At 41.2% G+C, this 23346-nt stretch overlaps 2 protein-coding genes across 2 annotated transcripts; one reads left to right on the plus strand and one right to left on the minus strand.

Annotated features, from left to right (window-relative positions):
* Nucleotides 1-1593: 1593 nt before the first annotated feature.
* Nucleotides 1594-12447, plus strand: p4htmb (prolyl 4-hydroxylase, transmembrane b). Its single transcript, XM_077603980.1, has 9 exons — nucleotides 1594-2239; nucleotides 4159-4240; nucleotides 5428-5618; nucleotides 5711-5807; nucleotides 7246-7408; nucleotides 7599-7784; nucleotides 9791-9881; nucleotides 10561-10684; nucleotides 11824-12447. Exons 1-9 carry the CDS (start codon nucleotides 1892-1894, stop codon nucleotides 12024-12026), a joined length of 1485 nt encoding a protein of 494 aa, XP_077460106.1. The 5' UTR covers nucleotides 1594-1891; the 3' UTR covers nucleotides 12027-12447.
* Nucleotides 12448-13587: 1140 nt separating this feature from the next.
* slc26a6l1 (solute carrier family 26 member 6, like 1) lies at nucleotides 13588-22901 on the minus strand. The gene is made up of 19 exons (XM_077602106.1): nucleotides 22762-22901; nucleotides 22515-22654; nucleotides 22320-22430; nucleotides 21167-21342; nucleotides 20490-20654; nucleotides 19404-19556; nucleotides 18611-18693; nucleotides 18374-18521; nucleotides 18160-18273; nucleotides 17315-17392; nucleotides 16792-16887; nucleotides 16616-16722; nucleotides 16305-16374; nucleotides 16139-16231; nucleotides 15911-16021; nucleotides 15428-15820; nucleotides 13934-13988; nucleotides 13734-13861; nucleotides 13588-13614 (listed from the first exon to the last, which is right to left on the minus strand). Exons 1-19 carry the CDS (start codon nucleotides 22899-22901, stop codon nucleotides 13588-13590), a joined length of 2388 nt encoding a protein of 795 aa, XP_077458232.1.
* Between the last annotated feature and the right edge of the window lie 445 nt (nucleotides 22902-23346).

Here is a 23346-nt window from a genome sequence, read left to right on the forward strand (position 1 = left end):
GCCGACGCGCCAAACCACTCAGTTGCTGAGCCTAGGTGAAATATATATTCATTAAAATATTAGTAGTTATTATGGTTTTGGGGGTGCTGTAGCCTGTCCCAGCTGATTTAGGGCACCAAGCAGGGGACACCCTGAATTGGTGGCCAGCCAATTGCAGGGAACGAGGAGACGGACAACCATTCATGCTCACACCAAGGGGAAATTTAGAATGTTCAACCAGCCTACCAAGCATGTTTTTGAGATGTGGGAGGAAACCGGAGCACCCAGAGAAAACCCACGCAAGCCCGGGGAGAACATGCAAACTCTACACTGTGAGGACTAACCTGGGACCGAAGCCTCAACCTCAGAACTGTGAGGCCAACGCGCTAACCACTCCAGCAAATCAATCAAATAAATATTCTTTTTCCGTAGTGAAAAATACCTTTTTTTTTAATATCCAGGCGTTTGCAAAATTATATTCTGCTGCATTCATGAATTTGTTTTTGTATCCCTCTAATAGTGTATGATATTCATATACAGTGCTTGTGACACCCAGAACTAGTCGCTAACCCAGACCTGGGCAATCCGGTCCTGGAGGGCCGCTGGGGTGCAGGTTTTTGTTCCAACCGATCCATATTTTATTTCCTGGCAGACCAGCGGCTGAGTGGTTAGCATGTTCGCCTCACAGTGGATGATCTGGGTTCAAATCCAGGTCGGCCTACCTGTGTGGAGTTTGCATGTTCTCCGGGTACTCCGGTTTCCTCCCACATTCCAAAAACATGCTTGGTAGGCTGGTTGGACACTCTTAATTGCCCCTAGGTATGCTTGTGAGCATGAATGGTTTTATGTCTCCTTGTGCCCCGCGATTGGCTGGCAACCAATTCAGGGTGTCCCCCACCTCCTGCCCGAAGTCATCTGAGATAGGCTCCAGCACCCCTCGTGATAAAGTGGACTAGAAAGGGAATTAATTATTTTTTTAGATGGACTGTTTTTGAACTGTTGGAAGATTTCAGAAGAATTCTGCGATGATTAATAGCTAAAAAAAAAGTTTGGACCTGTCAGGGTCTCCCCCGCCTCCTGCCCAAAGTCAGCTGAGATAGGCTCCAGCACCCTCCGTGATAAAGCGGACAAGAAAATGAATGAATGAATTAATTAATTTCTTAGATGGACTGTTTTAAATTGTTGGAAGATGCAGAAGAATCCTGTGATGATTTATAGCAAAAAATACGTTTGGACTATGTCAGCGTTTCCCCCCGCCTCCTGCCCTGCCTCCGTGGCTTTTCTCTGGGTACTCCGGTTTCCTGTCTCATTCCAAAAACATGCTTGGTCAGCTGGTTGGACACTCTTAATTGCCCCTAGGTATTCGTGTGGAAGATGAAGAAGAACCCTGCGATGATTTATAGCGAAAAATTAAAAAATGGACTATGGATGAAGCACAATCTCAGAATTTGGAGTCTAATGTAATAATTGTACACACTCCCCGTGCTTCATTATTCAGCAAAAAGGGTGTTCTGATTTTGGTTCACAAGAGGTCAGCATTGCATCGCAGTCCGAGGCAGACTGTTGCTTTCACCACTAACGTCGTATAAATAAATCTGCACACATGTAGAATCCCACTGTGCTTATACTTGCAAAGTATAAAAACTCCATTGGTGGAAGATTGCATTGACGCTGTCCAGTTTTGGGGGGCGCGTCCCCAACCATCGCAGTGCTGGATGCGCATTCCGCTCGCAGCCAAAGCGAATTGGTGCAGTGTAAACAAACAGACTGCGGTAGAAACTAGTGACTAGTAGCTACGACCTACGAGTATTCGCTGACAGATCACTAATGGCGTTTGGTGTCAAAATGCTACACTAATCTGTCAGATGGACCTCGCGGCGGATTCTTCGTTAACCCCCACAAGAGTGCCGTGATGACCCACAAGCAGGAGAAGAGGACGGACAGTAGCAGAAACGCATCCGACAGCGCGCCCTCGAGACTCGGCCGACCGCCCGGCGAGCGCCTCCCCGGCCCGAAGACGACCAGTGTGTGCTCCCGCTCGTACTTCGTGGTGGTGATGGTGTTCTTCCACGTCTACATCATCAATGTGATCGCCCTGCTCTTGTACGTGCACTACAGCAGCGGGCAGGAGGACGCCAAGCCGGCTCCTCCTTATGACGATGGCTCGAACAGCGACAGGCGGAACCCGCATTCGCCGCGTCCGCCATTCAAGGCATCCTTGCCGCGTGACATTTCCCTCCCGCGCATCGAGGGGATTCGAGTGAGTACTTTGTACTGTACAGCCTTCCCTCGATTATCGCGACTTCACTTATCGCGGATTCACTTCTTCGCGCCTTTTCTGCTATTAGTTAATTTTAAAAAAACTTAAAGTTCATAAAAATGTGAAAATGCACACTGAAACTTGCAAGCGAGAGCCACTCCCATGTCTTCCACTTGTTACTAGGAATCAGCACTGAAGATTTTTTTTTTTTTAAGTTCATAAAAATGTGAAAATCCATGCTGAAACTCGTAAGCAGAAGCCACTCCTCTATCTTCCGCTTGCTACAAGGACTCAGCACTGAAAAAACAGTATACAGTGGTACCTCGACATACGATCTTAATCCATTCCGGGACTGAGATCGTATGTCGAGCTTTTCGTAACTCGAGCGGACGTTTCCCATTGAAATGAAGTAAAAACAAATTAATTCGTTCCAACCCTCTGAAAAAACACCAAAAACAGGATATTGGATTGGAAAAATGTTTTATTTATTCTAATTCGCCATCTATTAACAAAGTAACACATAACTAGTGGTTTAATAGTAATAAAATGTGTTTAATATAACTAAAATTATATTAACTAAAATTAGACACATTTCGCGGAGGATACACAGGCGGACATAGAAGACGGGGGGACTTTATCCACGGCAACAACGCACTCGTAAACGAACAAACAAATTTAAATTAACTTGGATTAATATATACAGACACACTCAAACATACGTTTAATGTAACTTTACACAAAACTGAATTCTAATTTTGTTTTAATTTTTTTTTCCTTCGTTCTGGGCGGGTTAGCTGTTTGCCACGCCTCCACCCTGACGTTCGCTATTGATGGGCTGTTTGCTGTTGTATTCCCTTCAAAATATTCTGAAAATGATGCACACAAATGTCCTCACAATAGGATAACGCACGACCACTTGCCAAAGAGGAGTAGTCTTGAATGAGCAATCGCGGGAGCTAACAGGCTAAGGAAGGAATAACAGGAAATGCAGGCTAAGGAAGGAATAACAGGAAATGCAACAGCTGAGTTTACCCACGTATTGATTCTGGGTAATGAAGTTTTATTCTGAGAAAGGGTGCCATTGGCTATCGGTGTTGTGTGCGCGAGTATATTTCATTACCCAGAAAGCCCTTTTTTTGCCCGCGCATGCGTGTTGTGCGTTTTCTGGTCCATGTGTAGCGGAAACTCGTCTGAATAAATCGTTCAGTGCTCGTAGTTATCTGTTATACACGAAAGAGATGCAGCAAAAAAAGACGCTACAATGATAACATGTCATGGCCACCTGGCTTGGTCGCATCTCGAAATTTTGATCGTATCTAGGGCGAATTATTCGATCGAAATTTTCATCATATCTCGAGCATGTCGTAGGTAGAGCTGATCGTAGGTCGAGGTACCACTGTAGTTATAATAGGGGTGATCCTACTTCGCGATTTTTCGATTATCTGTCTGGTATAGCCTTCCCTCAATTATCGCGACTTTACTTATCGCAAATTCACGTCTTCAAAACCTTTTCTGCTATTAATTAATTTTAAAAAATGCATTAATTAATGTTAAAAAATCAAAGTTCATAAAAATGGCAAAATGCACACTGAAACTTGCAAGAGGAAGCCACACGCCTGTCTTCCGCTTGTTAATAGGACTCACCAGTGAAGAAGAAAAAATAAAGTTCATAAAAGTGTGAAAATCCACACTGAAACTTGTAAGCGGAAGCCACTCCCCTGTCTTCCGCTTGCTACAAGGACTAAGCACTGAAGAAAAAAAAGTAGTTATAATAGGGGTGACCCTACTTCGCGATTTTTCCACGATCATGTCTGGTCTACATTAACCCCAATATTCGAGGGATTACTGTTCTGCCCTGCAGCATCACTATCTCCTATTATTATTCTGCACTCACCCACATGCCGCTATTTCTCTGGCAGGTGGGACATATTCAGAAGGTGTCATTGGTGCCTGGTAAAGTCCACGAAATGAGAACTTTGAGTCTGAAACCTTTACTCTTTGGTAAGCACTCTTTTAAATCATACCAGCGGCGCCAACAAAGTGCACATGTTTGGCACGTCCATGTTTAACCATCATACAACAATCTTTACTATGTATTATTTGTTGTGGTTTTAACGGCAACCCTCGATCCCAGGTCCGAACTTTCCTGCGGGGAGTTTGCTAATGTGGGTTTTCTCCGGGTAGTCTGGTTTCCTGCCACATCCTAAAAACAGGCTGGGTGAACACTCTTAATTGCCTATTGGCAGTGTGAGCTAAGAAACATTTGTTTTGCAAAAAAAAAGAAAACATTGTAATGTTTCCCACAAATAAGTGTTTGCACATTTGACCCAATTTAATGCTGATAATATGAAGTGCAGATGACATAACTGCATCTGTTGGGGGAACAGAAGCAGCAATGCATAAGCAAATTGTCAAGTGGGTCAAATGTCCTCGAGCAAAGACGGTCCAGTGAATCTTTAGTCAGAAAATTGTGCAGAGAGGAAACTTAGAAGTAGAATGCCTAAGCCTTAGATGCAGAATGTCCAAGGAATAGTATCATTTAGATTAGATTAGATAACTTTATTCATCCCGTATTCGGGAAATTTCATTCTCACAGTAGCAAGAGGGTGAGAATACAGGAAAAGACATTTCAGACATGAATAAATAGATAATAAATAAGTTAATAAATAAATAAATAGATAATTAAATAAGCGTGTTGCTGAAATATGTATGTATGTGTTATATACATATATACATACATATATATATATATATATATATATATATATATATATATATAAGCTGAGGTAGGATGTAGCACCCCCTACGACCCTTGTGAGGATAAGCAGTATGGATAATAAATGAATGAAAAGTTGAACATGTACTGTACTGTATTGAAGTAGAAATTCCTCTGTACCTGTGATTGGCTGGCCACTGAGTCAGGGTGTCCCCCGCTGAAATAGGCTCCAGCACCCCCCGCGACCCTAATGAGGATAAAGCGGTTCAGAAAATGAGATGAGATGAGGTTTCTCTGTACCTAGTGATTTGTTGCTTTTTGCTTATTGGAGTTTAGACGTTAAATACTTTATTAAATTGGCAAAGTGAATCAAAAACAATTTCCTGGATAAACAAAAACAAGTGAACTTTTCAATGTAAAATCTTGATCATTCAAAGATGAAAGCAAGCTACATTGTTCTCTCATTCCGCAGAAATCCCTGAGTTCTTGTCAGAGGATGAGTGTCGTATTGTGATGCAGCTGGCCCAGTTAAAAGGTCTAATGGAAAGTCAGTTGATGGTGCAAGACGGCCAGGAGGAGTTGGCCAAGGAACTCAACCTCAGTCCAGAGGAGATCTTTAACCTTCTTGATATCAACCAGGATGGACAGCTGCAGCTCCATGAGGTGTATGTCACTGTGGGCTCGTGAATGCAACATTGCCTTTGGTGTGTCATTGTACATGGTTGTGAACTCATCCAATCAATTGCCTTTGACAGATTCTGACCCATTCACGAGTGCGGGATGGCATTTGGCTTACGCCGGAGAATTTGCAAGAGATCTATACTGGTCTCAACGCGGACAAAGATGGCAATGGTAAGAAGCCATTCTTACAGTAATATTATTTGATGATTATTACATTCATTTAATGATTTAAGGTTGGATGTGGCAGATTAACTAAAATGTTACCAGACCTCATGTGTTTAGTCTTCTTGCGTACTGCGAATCCTCGTAAGGGTTGTGGTGGTTGGCGGAGGCTATCCCAGCTGACTTTGGGTGAAAGGCAGACAACCCCCTCGACTGGTCGCCAGTCAGCTGTGGGGCACACAGAGATACAAACGACCACTCGCACACACAATCATACTGCCACCAGTGGGAATCGAGCCCGTGCCTGCTCACACCTAAATCAATCAAAGGATGTGTTATGGAAAGATATTGAAAGGGGCAGAATAATCTCCCATTAGGACATTATTAACAGTGACATTGCCATGTGCACAGTGATGTTCTAAACCAGTGGGTTTCAGACATTTTACAGCAAGAACCACCTCAAAGAACACTTGGAAAATCTGTGTTCAGCAGAGAAGCCCAGACTTCCCTCTCCCCAGCCACTTCATCTAGCTCTTCCAGGAGGACCCCAAGGCTTTCCCGGGCTAGCCGGGAAACATAGTCACCCCAGCATGCCCGAGGTCGGCCCAGTGGCCTACTCCCGGTGGGATGTGCCCTGAACACCTCCCCAGGGAGGCGTCCAGGGGGCGTTCTGATTAGATGCCCGAGCCAACTCATCTGGCTCCTCTCGATCCGGAGGAGCAGCAGCTCTACTCGGAGCCCCTCCCGGATGGCCGAACTTCTCGCCTTATTTCTAAAGGAGAGTCCAGACATCCTGCGGAGGAAACTCATTTCAGCCGATTGTATCCCGGATCTCGTTCTTTCGGTCACGACCCACAGCTCGTGAGCGTAGATAAGGGTGGGAACGTAGACCGACCGGTAAATAGAGAGCCTCCCCTTTTGGCTCAGGTCCTTCTTCACCACGACAGACCAATGCAGAGTTCGGATCACTACAGACGCCGCACCGATCCGCCTACCGATCGCCTGCTCCATTTTTCCCTCACTCGTGAGCAAGACCCCAAGATACTTAAACTCCTCCACCTGGGAGATGACCTGATCCCTAACCCGGAGAGGGCATGCCACCTTTTCCGAGTGAGGCCCTACCTCCCTGTGTGAAATTTGCATGTTCTCTCTGCTTGCGTAGGTTTTCTCCGGGTACTCTGGTTTCCTCCCACATCCCAAAATGGGCATGGTTAATCGCTCCAAATTGCCCCTAGGTGTGAGTGTGAATGGTTGTTTATCTCATTATGCCCGTTGTTGGCTGGAATTGGCTCTAACACCTCCAGCGACCCTTTTGAGGATAAGCGGTACGGATAATGGAATAATCTCTGTCACTAAATACCAAACATTTTCTTCACAAAGGATATTTATTCAGGCCTTACACCGGATTCCATCATATTCTGAGGACATTTTTTTTAATTTGCTGCAGGTTTGCTAAATTTAGAAGAGTTCGAGCTCCTGAGTCCCGATGCCTTCCAGCGCTTTCTGCTGCAACAGGGGGTTAAAAGGAGCCAGTTGGTGAGGAACAGTAGACATACTTGGCTGTACCAGGGGAAAGGAAGTCATCAAGTCCTTCAAAACATTAAAAAGAGGTGAGGAGGAAATGTGGTGTAACCCTGCTTTTGTTGCAATTCAATTTTACATTTTCAACATTACTGGGGAACCAAAAAGTTTAAATCTACAGTTAGTCTCACCATTTACAATCCCTAACTTGTTGGCGGTCTTTAATTTAACAATTCAGGGCAAGGAATAAATAAAATATTTGCTTTTTTAATACCCAAGGGTGACACGCCTCACACGTCTCCCGACTACATTGGTGGACCTAAGTGAGCCGCTGCAGGTGGTTCGCTATGAAGAGGGCGGGCACTACCACGCCCATCACGACAGCGGGCCATTCTATCCAGAAACCGCCTGTACTCACACGCGCCTCGCAGCTAATGCCTCCACCCCTTTCGAGACATCTTGCAGGTCTGGCTAATGGCTATCTATTAGACATAAAGTGTGCTATTTCAGGCTTGTGCACAGACATTTTTGGGGGCCAGTGCTGAAGCTAAAATAAAAGTGCAGCCAAAATTGGCCAAATCACTCGACGTAATCATTTGAAATCAGAAACCCATTTTGCGATACTCAATCTGAACAACAGAAATATTTTTATGCTAATACAATCAAATAAAGCAAGGGTTTCAAACTCGGGTTGGTTCGCGGGCCACATTAACGTCAACTTGATTTCATGCGGGCCGGACCATATAGATATAATATTTAGATTTTTTATTTTATAAATGGATTAAAATAACTGTATTAAAAGCCCTGAATATTCAGTTTTTTATATAGATGTAAAACAATGTTTATTTTAGCTTTTTTTAAATATATTTTTAGATTTTACAAAATTATTTTTGAACTAAAAACACAGAAAAAATTGATTAAAAAATTACAATTATTGATTTAAAAGGGGGAAAATCAGGAAATTTAATATACATCCATACTCTTCATTTTAATTTGATCCTAAAACAGAAAGTCGGCACTCATGATTTACTTTCCCGAGCCACACAAAATGATGCGGCGTGCCAGATTTGGCCCCCGGGCCGCCACTTTGACACATGTGAAATAAAGCTACATAAAAATTTCCATTTATGACTTTTTGGCATGCTGCCCTGTATCAAAAAACATTAGAGTTTGTCTTCTAGGTGTAGTGGTACTTCTACCTACGAAATTAACAATTTTTTTTGTAAGTAAAGACACATTTACATGGGAAAGCATTAATTCATTCCAACCATTCTAAGATCCCCGAAACCCTTTAAAAATGCCAAAAGTATACCAATTTAGTATAAAATATGTGTCATATGTTGCCAAGCTGGGCGATAGCAAGACTCGTGAATACTTTGATAACAAAGCACGCTTCTTTTCACTCACACCGATAATGACTTTCTTGGGTGAAAATGATGACAAGCAAAAAAAAATAAAGCTGTGTGAAGCACACTAAGAAAAACGAAATGACGTTTTAGTATGATGGCTCATGAAAAAGGAATTCGCTGCCAGCCATGGCCCTTGAAGAAGTGCCCGGAAAGTTAGTTTTTGTTCAGACAATGGCGCTCAAACTCTGTCTTCATGGAGACAAAGCCCCTCCAAGGCAAGTGGAAATCGCCAACGGGAGAGCGACTCTATCATGCTAATTAAATGTAAAAAAAATACAGCATGCTACAAGGGGATGTTGGAATTTTTCCGATTTCGCGTTTTGTAAATTAGAATTTTGGAGAAAAAAAATCTCCCCTTGAGGGCTTTTGTAACCTGAATATTTTGTATGTAGAAGTCTACTGTATAAGTAATAGTTTGTTTAATTACGTACTAATATTATCCAAAAACTTTTAGGGGGATCTGGTTGATGACAGAGAGGATAGTTTTTCTTTTTTAAATGTTGATGAATGAGGCTAACATTGGGTTCCAGCAGAAAGGGGACTTTTGATCATTCAGGGCCAAAGGTCAGATTCACCCTGTTATGATCGTGCCGAGATGTCGTGGCGCGATCGGAGGGATTTGGACCCAGTAGCGGGGAAGCAGGAGGATGCGAGACAAACTGTGCTCATGATTGTAACTTTAATGACTCAAAACGCCTTACAAAATAACAAGGACTTGTACATCCCAAAACGAAACAAAACCGGAGCATGGAGAACAGTAACTTGGCAGCGATGTATGCTGTATCACGCAGGACGGTCCGACAATGACTACCACTTCTGTGATGCTTAAATACACACATCCGGAAGTAATCAAGAATCACTCGCAGCTGCTCTAACCTAACGGCAAGCCAGGAGGGACAAACGAGCTGCTCCTGACACACCCAAGCTGTCTGTGCACATGTTTGTCTTTTTATTACATTGTAACAACAGCATGCTGGTTTACGTTACTTGTCTGTTAATGTGTGTTTGAACCATTGTGCTATTTGTGCGAGCTATTTTAAAAGTCGCGTGTCGCACACTTAGGTACATCACTGTTCTCTTCTACCTGAACTCGGTTGAAGGGGGCGGGGAGACCGCATTCCCTGTTGCAGACAACAGGACCTTTGAAGAAGTGGTGCGTAATTGTCTGCAAATATAGTAATGTGAATACATTTGTGTAAAAGTAGAGTGAAGCGCATGTCTTTCATTGTTGCTCGAGCTTTTTTGTTTGTCAGTAATTGCAAGTGGCAGGTATGAAGGAAAACTGTCACCATGGCTAACTATGATTCAATTCAGGATTATCTCTCGCACAAGTAAAATGCTGCCAAGACCATTGGCTCGGGGGTGCTGGACCATATCCCAGCAAACTGTGGGCAGTAGCCAGGGAACACCCTGAATGCGGTGCCAACCAATTACAGGGCACACTGAGACATACAACCAATCAGGCCCAGATTCACATGTAGGGACAATTTAGAATGTTCATCCAGCCTACCATGCATGTTTTATTTTTTATTTTTGGTATGTGGAGTACTCAGAGAAAACCTACACGGGCACGGGGAGAGAGGCATCTCCCAAAAAATTCCCTATGATTGGCCGGTGACCAATTTCAGACAAATTTTTAGATGGAATGGCCTGCAGTACCCTTGCGAACCATGTAAAGATCACCTGTACAGATAATTGCTTAGGGATTTTAAAAATGAAAATGAAAAATCTCCATTTGCAAAGCTAATTTGAGCTAATTTGATAAGCGGTTGGGTACTTTTCTTTACCACTGACAGCCCTTCGTAGCTAATTGTGTGTGTATATTTTTTAAGTCTCTCATTCAGAATGATGTTGATCTCATGGACACCAGGAGGAATTGCGACAAGAGTAACCTAAGAGTGAAACCAACCAAAGGGAAAGCTGTTTTGTGGTACAACTACCTTTCGGACGGAAGAGGTACTGTACATAATGACTTTTCATGGCAATCAAGGTCCATCCCTAAGATTCACAAAAGCTTCATTGTCTGTATCACATCTCATCTAATTTTCTGAACCGCTTTATCCTCATTAGGGCCGCGGGGGGTGCTGGAGCCAATCCCAGCTGTCTCCGGGCCAGAGGCGGGGGACACCCTGAATCGGTGGCCAGCCGATCGCAGGGCACAAGGAGACAAACTCCCATGCACAATCACATCCATACCTAGGGGTAATTTAGAGTGACCAATCAGGCTACCATGCATGCTTTTTGGAATGTGGGAGGAAACCGGAGTACCCGGAGGAAACCCACGCCGGCCCGGGGAGAACATGCAAACTCCACACAGGTGGACGTGACCTGGATTTGAACCCGGTATTATCCATTAGACCAGCATGCAACATGGGTTTTGCTTATCATGAAATTAGCGAGATCTTTAAAATTCCCTAAAGAAATTATATTTTTATTATCAGATGAAATATAGAAATATTATTTGAAATGCCTAAATAAGACGATAATGTATTATGGTCTAATTAACATTATTGGGGCAAATTATTTTATGTGGCACATACTTCACAAACTTAATGTGTTTCTATAAAATCAACTTTTTTATTCATCATGTGGAAGTAACAAGGTTAGAACAATGTAATTTCACTAGCCCACAGGTGTCAAAGTGGCGGCCAGAGGGCCAAATCTGGCCCACCGCATCAATTTGTGCGGCCCGAAAAAGTAAATGATGAGTGCCGACTTTCTGTTTTATGATCAAATTCAAATGAAGATTATAGACATATAAGGAATATTTCCTGTTTCCCCTTTTTAAATCAATAATTGCAATTTTTTAATCCAAAATTTTATTTTTTTCTGTTTATGTTGTTTTTAGTTCTAAAGGCATTTTGTAAAATTTGTAAAAAATATATATAAAATAATATTTTCTTTCCTTTTAAAATGAAAAACAAATGATTAAAAGATGTTTTCCCTTACTAAGAAAAAAAAGCTAAAATGGAACAGTTACCTTATATGAGTAAATCTGCTTTCAAGAACAAAATCTTGTTTTGATATTTTGGTTGCCTTCCTTAGCTAAAGTGTATTATATGCATTTTTTTTAAGTGTTGTTTTTTCTTTTGCAGGGTGGGTGGGAGAGCAGGATGAATATGCTTTGCACGGAGGTTGTGTTGTAACCCATGGCACTAAGTGGGTTGCCAATAAATGGATCAACATTGATCCAGACTACAAGCGTCAGGCTCGCTACGAGCAGCTGGTATCCCATCAGTCAGAGGATGAAGATGATGAAGATCTGACAGTAAATTCCAATATCCATGAAGAATTGTAGCTCTAGCTCACAAGTCCCTCCCCCCACTGTCCTGCACAGAACACAGTGGGTGACCACAACATTCATTCAGGGAATGAGGTCACAGTGGGTTTTATGCAACTTTTAAGGCACTTTCTCCTCACGTTTTGTTAACATGTTATTTATTGAATTGACTGGGTTTAGTTAGATGTCCCATTTCGGGAATGTTGCACTAAAATGTCTTTCAAGGGAACTGTAGAACCCATTTGCATGAACTAGCTGCACATGTTTTGATGTTGTTATAAAATTGCACTTAACTGAGACTGCTAATGAAAACCTTTGAGAATAATTTATTGTTGCAATGACCAAAAACACACTCAGTTTAACGCATGTTGCCTTGTCTTTGATCCATTTTTATTGTTGCTACATGTATTTCCCAAATGAAATTAAATCAAATGTCTCTATCTTGTATGTTTCAATATAACAGCATTATCAACCACTGGAGTTTGTGTAGAAAAGTACTGAGTACTGAGCATAGTGGTACCTGTACTTACAAAATTTATTTGTTCCAGAAGTGGTTTTGAAACTTGGATTTTTTTGTAAGTACTCATCTTAAAAATGAAATAAAGCGAGGCACAACTGAAGTACATCATACACAACAACTTACAATTATGATTTCAACGAACGTAACTTTTTTTGGGCCCAAAATAAAGAATAAAGTTTCTTTAGGCACACTCACAAAACACCACGTTAGAACTCCGTGACGACAAGCGGCTGACGAAGGGACGCAGAAAGCATCATGGAGATGTAGGCCCCTCCTAGCCAATGGTGTTGGTAGAGAGCCAATGAGAAAGCAACTCTATCATTGCACTTTCAATGACCGGACGTTTTGTCGAAAGACGTTTGGTCCACGGACGTTTGGTCCCCGGACGTTTGGTCGACCAGACGTTTGGTAGAACGGACGGTTGGTTGCCGGGTTCGCTCGCTGTCAAATTATGACAGAGAGTTTACTGTTGATATTTTGATATTAGATATTTAGATATTAAACTCTCTCATGATTATAATTTTGAGAGCTGGTTTCAACAGTAACAATCCAGCGACCAAACGTCGGTTCTACCAAACGTCCGGTCGACCAAACGTCCGGTCGACCAAACGTCCGGTCGACCAAACGTCCGGTCGACCAAACGTCCGGTCGACCAAACGTCCGGGGACCAAACGTCCGGGGACCAAACGTCTTTCGACGAAACGTCCGAGTACCCCTCGCAAGGGTTGCAGAGGTTGGGTTGCTGGAGCCTATCCCAGCAGACTTTGGGCGAAAGGCAGACTAAACCCTTGACTTGTTGCCAGTCAGCCGTAGGGAACACAGACACAGACAATCATTCCCACGCTCAATCATACCACCACCAAACGGGAATCGATCCTACGCTTGCAACTACTGATCTAGACAAATCACAGTGAATGACAAAAGTGACATTTTACAAAGACATTCTAAAACATGGCACCAAGCTGAACCTTGATTTAGGAAGTTAAACTTGACTAAGTAGTTCTTACGTCTTCCCCACTTTCTTTGTTGAGGAATGAACATCTTGATCGTCTCAAGTTCCTAGAGCTTGGTGTTATTGTCCATGTTCTATAAAGAGAGTTTATATAAGTTATTTTTTTATTACGTAAGCAATGTCATTGTAAGAACACAAAAGCCCAGTAAATGTTACTCTTCACTTAAAAGAATCATAGTCGCATTACACTTACAACTAATGAGTCATATCTGCAATTGTCGAGGGAGTAAAGCACGGCATCATGGACGGAGACGAACAGATGTCTCTTTGTAATTGAATCGGAGAAGAAATGACCATCTTCCAGCTGTTGGACCACACAAGCTGGAGAGAAGAGCAGTTGACACACGGTTGACAGACAGACACTCGTAGTGATATACGGTACGCTCCACTTACCCTGACAACCTGCCAAGTAAACATCAATATCAATTTCATTGAAGTCTTGAAATATCTGTCCAAGTATAATAGACCAGAGTAAGTGATCAAAAGTACTTGTTTATCTTAAATATCAATACAATATATGGACAAAAGCTGGCCATTTTATGTGGTCTTATCCTATGTAAAAGCTTATCAATTTAAAGTCTTGTCAAATTCTTCCCCATGCTGTTTGAGGTCCATTGGTCACATTTTTCACCAAAGTAATCCAAAGATACTGTAATTATTTATGGATTAGATATACGTTTTGATAGACATGCTGATAGGATATACAGAGCTGCTAACTACTCTGTAATTTCAGGAGTTTACCCGGAAATGCAAGGCAAACTCTGGGACAACCTCCCTAGACTCCGGAAATCCAACAAAATTGTCACTTACATTTTTTTGAAGCAACTATTTCTGAAAAGTACCAAATTTCCCATTTAAATGCCTCGAAAATCGCTACGGCTTCCGCCATTTTGACTCAACTGCACTGTAAACTGGAAGAATTCGGTAACACGAAGGCATTGTGAATCATCCGAGTTACAAGTTCTGACCAATGATTCGTCTTGTGCGACTTCAGCGCATATTGATTTTGCGTGAATCGTATTCAGTCCGGATAAACTCCGGAAATGGGACAAGGGTACTCCTGAAATGGGGTCAACGGAGGTTGGCAGCTCTGGTTATACATTAATTTAAAAAATTAGCTCGATATCTGTTGGGGTTATTCTGGGATATTATTATATGTGTGCGTATTAATCATTATATGTATGCGTGGAATATTAGTCATTATATGTATATGTTATACATTAAATCATTATAAGCAGACGAAAGCTCAGTATAACAAGGACACTTCCCCCCCGGCAGCTGGCTCCGAGGACATTTAATTTTTAGGACTATTGACCTGACAGATCACCAAGTTCCGGGCCAAGGACTGTTGATCTGAGTTCGCAATGAAGATCTGTGAAGGACTCTTAAATTGCTTTGACTTGGATTCCGGCAGATGGCGATAATCGAATCAACTTCCGAAAATACTCGCATAATGTTTCAAAATACTGTCGCTCGGTTCACCTTGTATGAAAATTATTATGCTTACTTGTGCAAATTCTTACGCAGTTGTTTTTAGTTTCCGACCTGATATGCAATTGTTGTTGCAGTTGTTTTTTGACCTTAATTGTGTTATTCGCTTATGCAATTGGATTGAATAGATAACCTTGAAATTGTTTTGATTCGATGTCTTAAATTGGAAGGAGATGAATTCGGTCCTTTAGAATGTCACGGTGGCGAGGACGAGCCAGGGCGATTCTCACTTTCAAGTTAACGCCAGAGATGTTCCTGATGCCTTCCTTGTAGTGTTTATATTATATTAAAGTATACCTATTAATAAACCTATCAATGTCCATATAGTGTATCGGCACCATTAACTGGCTTGTATTTACCACTTCTTAGTATGAATTGGATTTTATGCAAACTTACATTTTTCATGGTCTTTATCGCCACTGTGTCAATAAAGTTTGCTGTGGAGAGGTCAAGAATAAGAGAGTGAATATCCCATGTCCATTTGCCAAGTGACCCAAGAGAGAGGCGCTCCATGTCATGACTCAGGGTGTCTTCCTTTTTGGAGCTGAGGGTTGTGGCGTCTCCATCAATCTGCAGCATCAAGTCTAAGCTGATGCTGTCTAGATCTCCTCCCTTTAGGCACTCCCATCTACACTGACCATCTGTCGTGTTGGGTTTCACAAAGACTGTGACATTTTCCCTGTCGGTCCAATTCTTCTCTTCCTCTTCTTTGTCCTTCCTCACCATGCCAGTGTTTCTACAGGTCTTGGCCTCTACCTCCACAGAGAACACTGCTGTCTCGTCAGTATGCTTTGCAGGAGTAGGTTTAAGAATAAATTAAGTCAGATTATCTTTGTGTTTTAACCTTTAGGTATGTACAGCTAATTGAAATAATGTTACCTTTTTCTTGGCTTGTCTTTTTGCATGTCTCTCTACTCTGTTTTGTGTACGTTTCATCTTGGCCTCCTGTCTCTTCTTATAAGTAATTATCTTATTGACATCAATTCCACTCTGCAAAGACAAGTAGTGAAAATAAAGCAAAACTTCTGGTAAATAAAAAATAATAGTACAATATTCAGCTAAATGAGAGCAAGGGTTTACTCAAGAATACCAATGGCAAATGCAAACCTTTTCTTTCAGGGCCTCTAGGTAGAGTTCTGCATTAGCAAAATACACTGTAGCTGAAGAGCGGAATATTGTAATGCCTGGAATTTCTCTTGCCTGCAAACAAGGTAAATATGAATTGCATATTTTGATGCAGGTGCAACAAGGCTTTCAAAAATGTGTATTCTACCTCTTTGTGGTTCTCTATGTCTACATAGAGCTCTGAACCTTCAATGTTTCCCAGAGTAGAGTATATTGGTCTGATAATTTTAAAAAAAAAAAAGTAATGAGTACCAAAAAATACACAGAGATCAGAACATTACAGTCTTATAAGATCATGAGAGTTAATTTGCATTAAAAACTTTGTAACAAACATGAGAATACTCTTTTATTTGAATTGGTAACATGTTTGAATATGTGGGCAGAGTCGGTATTTAAAAAAAACAGGTATACTTTTGCTCTACACTGGATAAAATAACAACAGAATTTCAAAAATGTTACCGCTGGGTTCTGAAGATAACAGTTAGGAGTGCAAACATAATGGAGGCTGCAAGGCCAAGATCTAGATTCAACAGTACTGTTGACACCCATGTGACCAACCACAACACCTGAGAGATAATCTGATGGTCAGTACAGTATTCAACATTACAGTAAATTCTGTCCAACTATTATCTCACCAAATCAGTCTTGTTGCTCCTCCATAGAGTAATAATGTCTGAGTATTGTTTGAACATACCCTTCAGGTTCACAAAGACAATTGCGGCAAGCACTGCCTAGAAGAATTGTTGTGATAATTAAATAAAGTCACAGAATTTTAAAAGGATTACTCTATTTTTTCGGATTATAAATCACCCCCGAGTATAAATCAGAGCAGCAAAAGAATACACAATAAAGAGGAAAAAAGATATATAATTCGTACTGGAGTACAAGTCTATTATTTGGAGGGGATTTTTTTAATCGAATTAAAAAGAACAAACATAGATTAACGTAATAATGGAGAACAACTATCTTAAAAAGGCATCTGTTAACAGTTTTTTCAGCTAACTACGTATAGCCTTGAATAAGTAATAGGCTGTCAGTGGTAAGAGAGAGAGAAAAAAAACATGCACGAGTATAAGTAACAGGCATAGCCAAACGATGAAAGGAAGTGCGACTTATAGTCCGAAAAATGCAGTAGATTAGAAAAGTAAAGTAGGAAACCTTTGGTAGTTCTTGGAAAAGTGGACCAAGTTTTAGTATAGCCACCAAGACAATTAAAGCGGATGCTATTCCAGCCATCTGAAAGAGCAAAGGAAAATACTGTGAATGAAATGTGTTTAAAACATACGGAGAACGTGAACACCTGCAATTCAACAAATTTGAGCAACAGAGTAAAGCTGAGCAGGGTGTGTTTTAGGCGCAAGAAGTGGCCATACACACAGGATGATTAGCTGTGTGTGGCGATCTATACATTATGATTTGGGAGCCTGATTTTATATACCACTGTTGATTCTTGCATATTCTGGAACTGATGATTTTCATTTTAATTCACGGTGTCTCCCGCACAGACAATGAATGCAGCAGGTTTGTTAACAAAACCTTCCCATCTATCTCTTCTTTGTGGTGTATGAAATCAGAGAGTACATTTTCCCGAGAGAGTACAAGAGAGTTAGCAATTTCTACCGTTCAACACCGTGACCGGACGTTTTGTCGAAAGACGTTTGGTCCCCGGACGTTTGGTTGACCGGACGTTTGGTCGACCGGACGTTTGGTCGAACGGACGTTTGGTCGAACGGACGTTTGGTCGAACGGACGTTTGGTAGAACTGACATTTGGTCGCCGGGTTCGCTCGCTGTCAAATTATGACAGAGAGTTTACTGTTGATATTTTGATATTAGATATTTAGATATTAAACTCACTCTCTCTCTCATGATTATAATTTTGAAAGCTGGTTTCAACAGTAACAACCCGGCGACCAAACGTCCGGTCAACCAAACGTCCGGGGACCAAACGTCCGGGGCCCAAACGTCTTTCGACGAAACGTCCGAGTACCGTTCAACACTCACTTGTGTTTTTCCACCGGTGCTCTCCTGAATGAGACTTCGAGACATGGATGCACATACAGCATAGCATTGGAAGAAACCCCCGACTGTGTTGCTGAGACCCAAGGCCAAAAGCTCCTGCAGAATTGTGTAAATTTCAAAATCAGTATCATAGACTTGGAGGCAATTTAACAAAAGCCAAATAATATTTGCCATATTCATAAAAAAGATGTTGTACCTGATTGCTGTCCACTTTGTACCCATGCTTCAGTGCAAATGTTTTTCCGAGTGAAATTGATATGGCATAGGCAACTAAAGCCAGTGCAAAAGCATCTCCAAAGACGTGACTAAAAATGTTTACATCTGGTGCAACTGGATAACTTAAACTAGTGAGCAAATGAAGATGAGAAAAACGGGTGTCGGTAATTATCAAGACCATGACATGAATCCCCATGAAGGAAAATAAGATGCTTACCCACTCGGGATTTCTCCAACAACTGATATAGAGTAGTTTCTATTTAAATGTCCATAGTTTGATGCCAAAGTTGCTGCAATAATCTATGAAGAAGCAATATTAGGTTGTTATATTAATACACTGTAAAACACGTGTCAAAATTGCGGCCCAGGGGACAAATCTGGCCCGCCACATCATTTTGTGTGGCCCGGAAAGTAAATCATGAGTGCCGACTTTCTGTTTTAGGATCAAATTAAAATCCAGAGTATAGATGTATATTACATTTCCTGATTTCCCCCCTTTTAAATCAATAATTTTAATCATTTTTTTCTGTGTTTTTAGTTCAAAAATCATTTTGTAAAATCTAAAAATATATTAAAAAGCTAAAATAAACATTGTTTTAGATCTATTAAAAAAATGAATATTCAAGGCTTTTAATCCAGTTCTTTTAATCCATTCATAAAAAAAATCGAAATATTATATCTAAACTGGTCCGTCCCACGTGAAATCAAGTTGACGTTAAAGCGGCCCACGAACCAACCCGAGTCTGGCACCCTTGCTGTAAAATGTGATACAGCAAACTCATTTAAACATCACTCATTTGAAACAATTGACCCGTAGACTGACCGAGCAGTTAATTATTATTTGTCAAATATTATTTTTGCTGTCAAGTGCACAAATGCGGAAACCCGGATCTCGACTGCTGACTCTACGTATTTCTACTGCCCTTTCAAGGCAGCACCATCAGCAGTGGTGTAAACTGCTGATGTTCCAACATGAACATCCCAGAAAGTGTGTCCTTGTGTCAACTGACTGTGATGAGCTCCACTGGGATGGGAACTGGCAGCCTTGGGCTCAGGAAGGAATTCAGCTCCTTTGCCGCAATCAGCAAGACCATCGACGCAACACTGACAGCAAAAGTGGGGAGATGTGTTTGTGGCAGCAAGAGACAAACCTCCTTTAGAGTCTGTTTATTGAGGCAAAAGAGCAAGAGATGCAGAGATAAGGAAATATGAGAACATGTTACGACCAAGGAATGAAATACACATTGTAAAATACACTATCATTTCACTTTAAATAACTGAATTTGAGTTTATCATACAGGGATACAAAAGTAGGTGTATTTATTTCATTATTACAAAATATAGGGTAAACATAAATATATAAATAAAATCTGTCATTTTCTCATCATCATTTTCTGAACCACTTTCTCCTCACTAGGGTCACGGGGGGCGCTGGAGCCTATCCCAGCTGACTTCGAGCCAGAGGCGGGGGACACCCTGAATCGGTGGCTAGCCGATCGCAGGGCACAAGCAGACTGAATTTAGAGTGTCCAACCAGCCTACCATGCATGTTTTTGGAATGTGGGAGGAAACCGGAGAACCCAGAGAAAACCCACACAGGCCCGGAGAGAACATGCAAACTCCACATGGACCGACCTGGATTTGAACCCACGACCCCAGAGCTGTGAGGCCGACGTGCTGACCACTCAAACCACCGCCCCTGTGATTTTCACCAATATATTTTTGTTGGATTTTGTTGAGTTACATTACTAAGCATGCTGAGAAAAGCCAATGCAAACTCCACACTGAAAGGCCAGTGCCCTATTTTGAACCCACGTTCTCAGAACTGTGTTAACTAGTCAGCCACCATGGCCTCTGAAAGAATACTTAGCGCTAATAAACGTCAATATGGCTTTAATGTGCATTCAGTGTCCTCATTTAGAATAACTTAGTAATAGTGGAGCAGAATAATGAAACTGACATCTTATCCTATATAGCACGAAATACTAGTTAGTATACAATACAACATTTCAGTACAATTACACACCCTTGTGTACAATTTGTTAGTAACTGGAGCAACAAGATTTTGCCACGCCATGAGGGGTTACCATACTTACATACACAAGCGACAAGGGGCCATTAAATCGTACTGGCGAAACGCCAAAGATGTACTTCAGTTGTGCCACCACAGCATGGAATGCAGCAGCTGTTGTGTATGCCCGCACCAAAGGTTCTGACAAGTACATTCCTACAAAACCAAATTTGACCAAACCCAGCAAAACCTGAGAACAATAAACATTGTATTTACATTATTACGCATATATAAGGTTGGACTAGACCAGGGGTAGGGAACCTATGGCTCGGGAGCCACATATGGCTCTTTTGATGGGTGCATATGGCTCTCTGCGCACCTGTGAGTTAAACTATGGAAACTGCTGGTGAGACAGCGCAGGAATAGGGGCATTACGTTGGTATTATAGCATTGACACAACCTCCACCGCCTTCTAATCATAATTTTTTTCACTACACTCTTCTGCATGGATATTCTCATTGATACTCATTGATTAGCAACAATGTAACAATGTTATCAAAAGACTTCAGAGACTTTTTGTACTTTAAAAGTGGTGAAGTGACTAAAAAAGGTGCACATTTTCATGTATACTATGTTGACTTTTAAATCCAGAGCATGGCTCTCAAGGAAAAAATATGAATTGTTTATGGCTCTTTCCATCAAAAATGTTCCCGACCCCTGGACTAGACAAAAGACGAAATGGTCCAATCTGTTTTTACATACTTGAATAAGCCCTCCTAGAACAGTGGTAGCAGCAGCCACCTGCACCCTGTACAAGTCACGAGCCACTATGTCCACTTCTATAGTAACATTGGTTCCATTCATTTTCAGAAATTTAACATCTGGAGCTAGTCTCTCAGTCACACCGCCTACCATTAGGCTGAGCACAGCAAATGTACCTGGAGAACAAAAGATCCTATTTTAAAGCATTACAAACAATTTAACTATACAGTGGTACCTCGACATACGAGTGCCCCGACATACGAGTAATTTGAGATACGAGTAAAATTTCGGGCAAATATTTATCTTGAGATACGAGACAAATTTTGATATACGAGCATACACCGGACGCGAGAGGCTGCTCATAAGAACATCATGGGCTCTGTCTTTCTGGTCGCAACTCCCTCGTGTAATGTCTCTACGAGCACTGGGCGGAGTGTTGCATTTTTTTCAGTGTTTTTTTCCCCGTTAGACAGTGCAAATGGCGGATCGATCACTAATACGAGAGGAGTATATACTACTTCTCGTTGGCAAGTGGTCGTGCGTTATCCTATTGTGAAGAAATTTGTGTGCATCATTTTCGGAATATTTTGAAGGGATTACAAAAGCAAATAACACTCGATAGGCTGCATCTGAAAGTCAGGGTGGAGGCGGGGCCAATAATGCCAACCCGGGAGAAGAAAGGTATCAAAATTGAAAACAAAATTAGAATTACGTTTAGTGTAAGGTTATATTAAACTTATTTTTGAGTGTGTTTTCAACCTTAATCCAAGTTTATTTAGATTTGTTTATGTTATGTTACGAGCCCTTTGCCCTGCAAAATGTTCCCCCCCACTCCCCCCTCTCTGTCCGTCTTTCTCCCCTCCGCGAAATCTGTCTAGTTTTAATAATATTAAACACATTTAAATAGTATTAAACCACTAGTTATTTGTTACTCTTTTAATAGATGGCGAATTAGAACAAATAAAAATGTTTTTCCAATCCAATATCCTGTTTTTGGTGTTTTTTCAGAGGGTTGGAACAAATTAATTTGTTTTTAGTTCATTTCCATGGGAAATGTTCATTTGAGTTACGAGTAAATCGACATACGAGCTCAGTCCTGGAACGAATTAAGCTCGTATCTTGAGGTACCACTATATTAAGCTTTTCTACTCACCTATTGAAATATGACGTGACGTTCCGAAAAAGAAGTAAATTAATGCCGGATAGAGGGAAGTGTAGAGGCCAAATACAGGTGGGAGTGAGGCCAGTAATGCATATGCCATACCTAGGATCAAGAAAAGTGGGTTTATACACATATAGCGTTCAAAAGAATACAATGTGTCTAAATTGATATAAGCTAAAATCCAACCTTGTGGTAGGTGCATTATTCCAACACTAATACCAGATATGAGATCTGGCATGCCATAGTCCCACAGTGAGTATTTGGGAAGCCAATAAAAGACAGGAAAAGTGCTCAAAAATCCATGTTTAATTTTAGCTGCATTACACCTGGAATTCATATTTTTGTGTGTACAAAAATTGATGGTGTTTAGAAATATTGGATAAACAAAGGCTTGAAATGTTCGGAAAAAGGTAAATTCATGAAATTGGCTTACCTCAGGGAATCCTTAAGTTGGGTAATTACAGAAAGTTTAGTGTCGGTGTAAGGTTTTCTCTGTGCTAATGTTTCAAGTCCCTGCTCATCCAGAACTTCTCTTTCAATTCTGTATTTTATATACCTGTATCTTGAGTCCATTTGTCCTCACTGACAACACAATAATCTAAAATAACGGCAAAGCTAGGTACTTCAGTACACCCAAAAATGTCAACTTCGAATTGGATACCCTGCTTTATATTCATGCTTATGAACATCCGATTGCCTAATAGCTCATTCATTTATAAAGGAAAAGAAAAATATTAACTTAAGGGATGTTCTAATGATTGTTTGCAGCTGTTTATCAAGCATGCTCATTTTCCATTCAGAAGCGAAACTAAGGCTAATGAACCGTGTAATGTCATCTTAAAGTTTAGACCACATGTGTCAAAGTGGCGGCCCGGGGGCCAAATCTGGCCCGCCGCACCATTTTCTGTGGCCCGGGAAAGTAAATCATGAGTGCCGACTTTCTGTTTTAGGATCAAATTAAAATGAAGAGAATAGATGTATATTAAATTTCCTGATTTTCCCCCTTTTAAATCAATAA

This window comes from Stigmatopora argus, chromosome 6, assembly GCF_051989625.1.
Source record: "Stigmatopora argus isolate UIUO_Sarg chromosome 6, RoL_Sarg_1.0, whole genome shotgun sequence".
Classification (NCBI taxonomy): domain Eukaryota; kingdom Metazoa; phylum Chordata; class Actinopteri; order Syngnathiformes; family Syngnathidae; genus Stigmatopora; species Stigmatopora argus.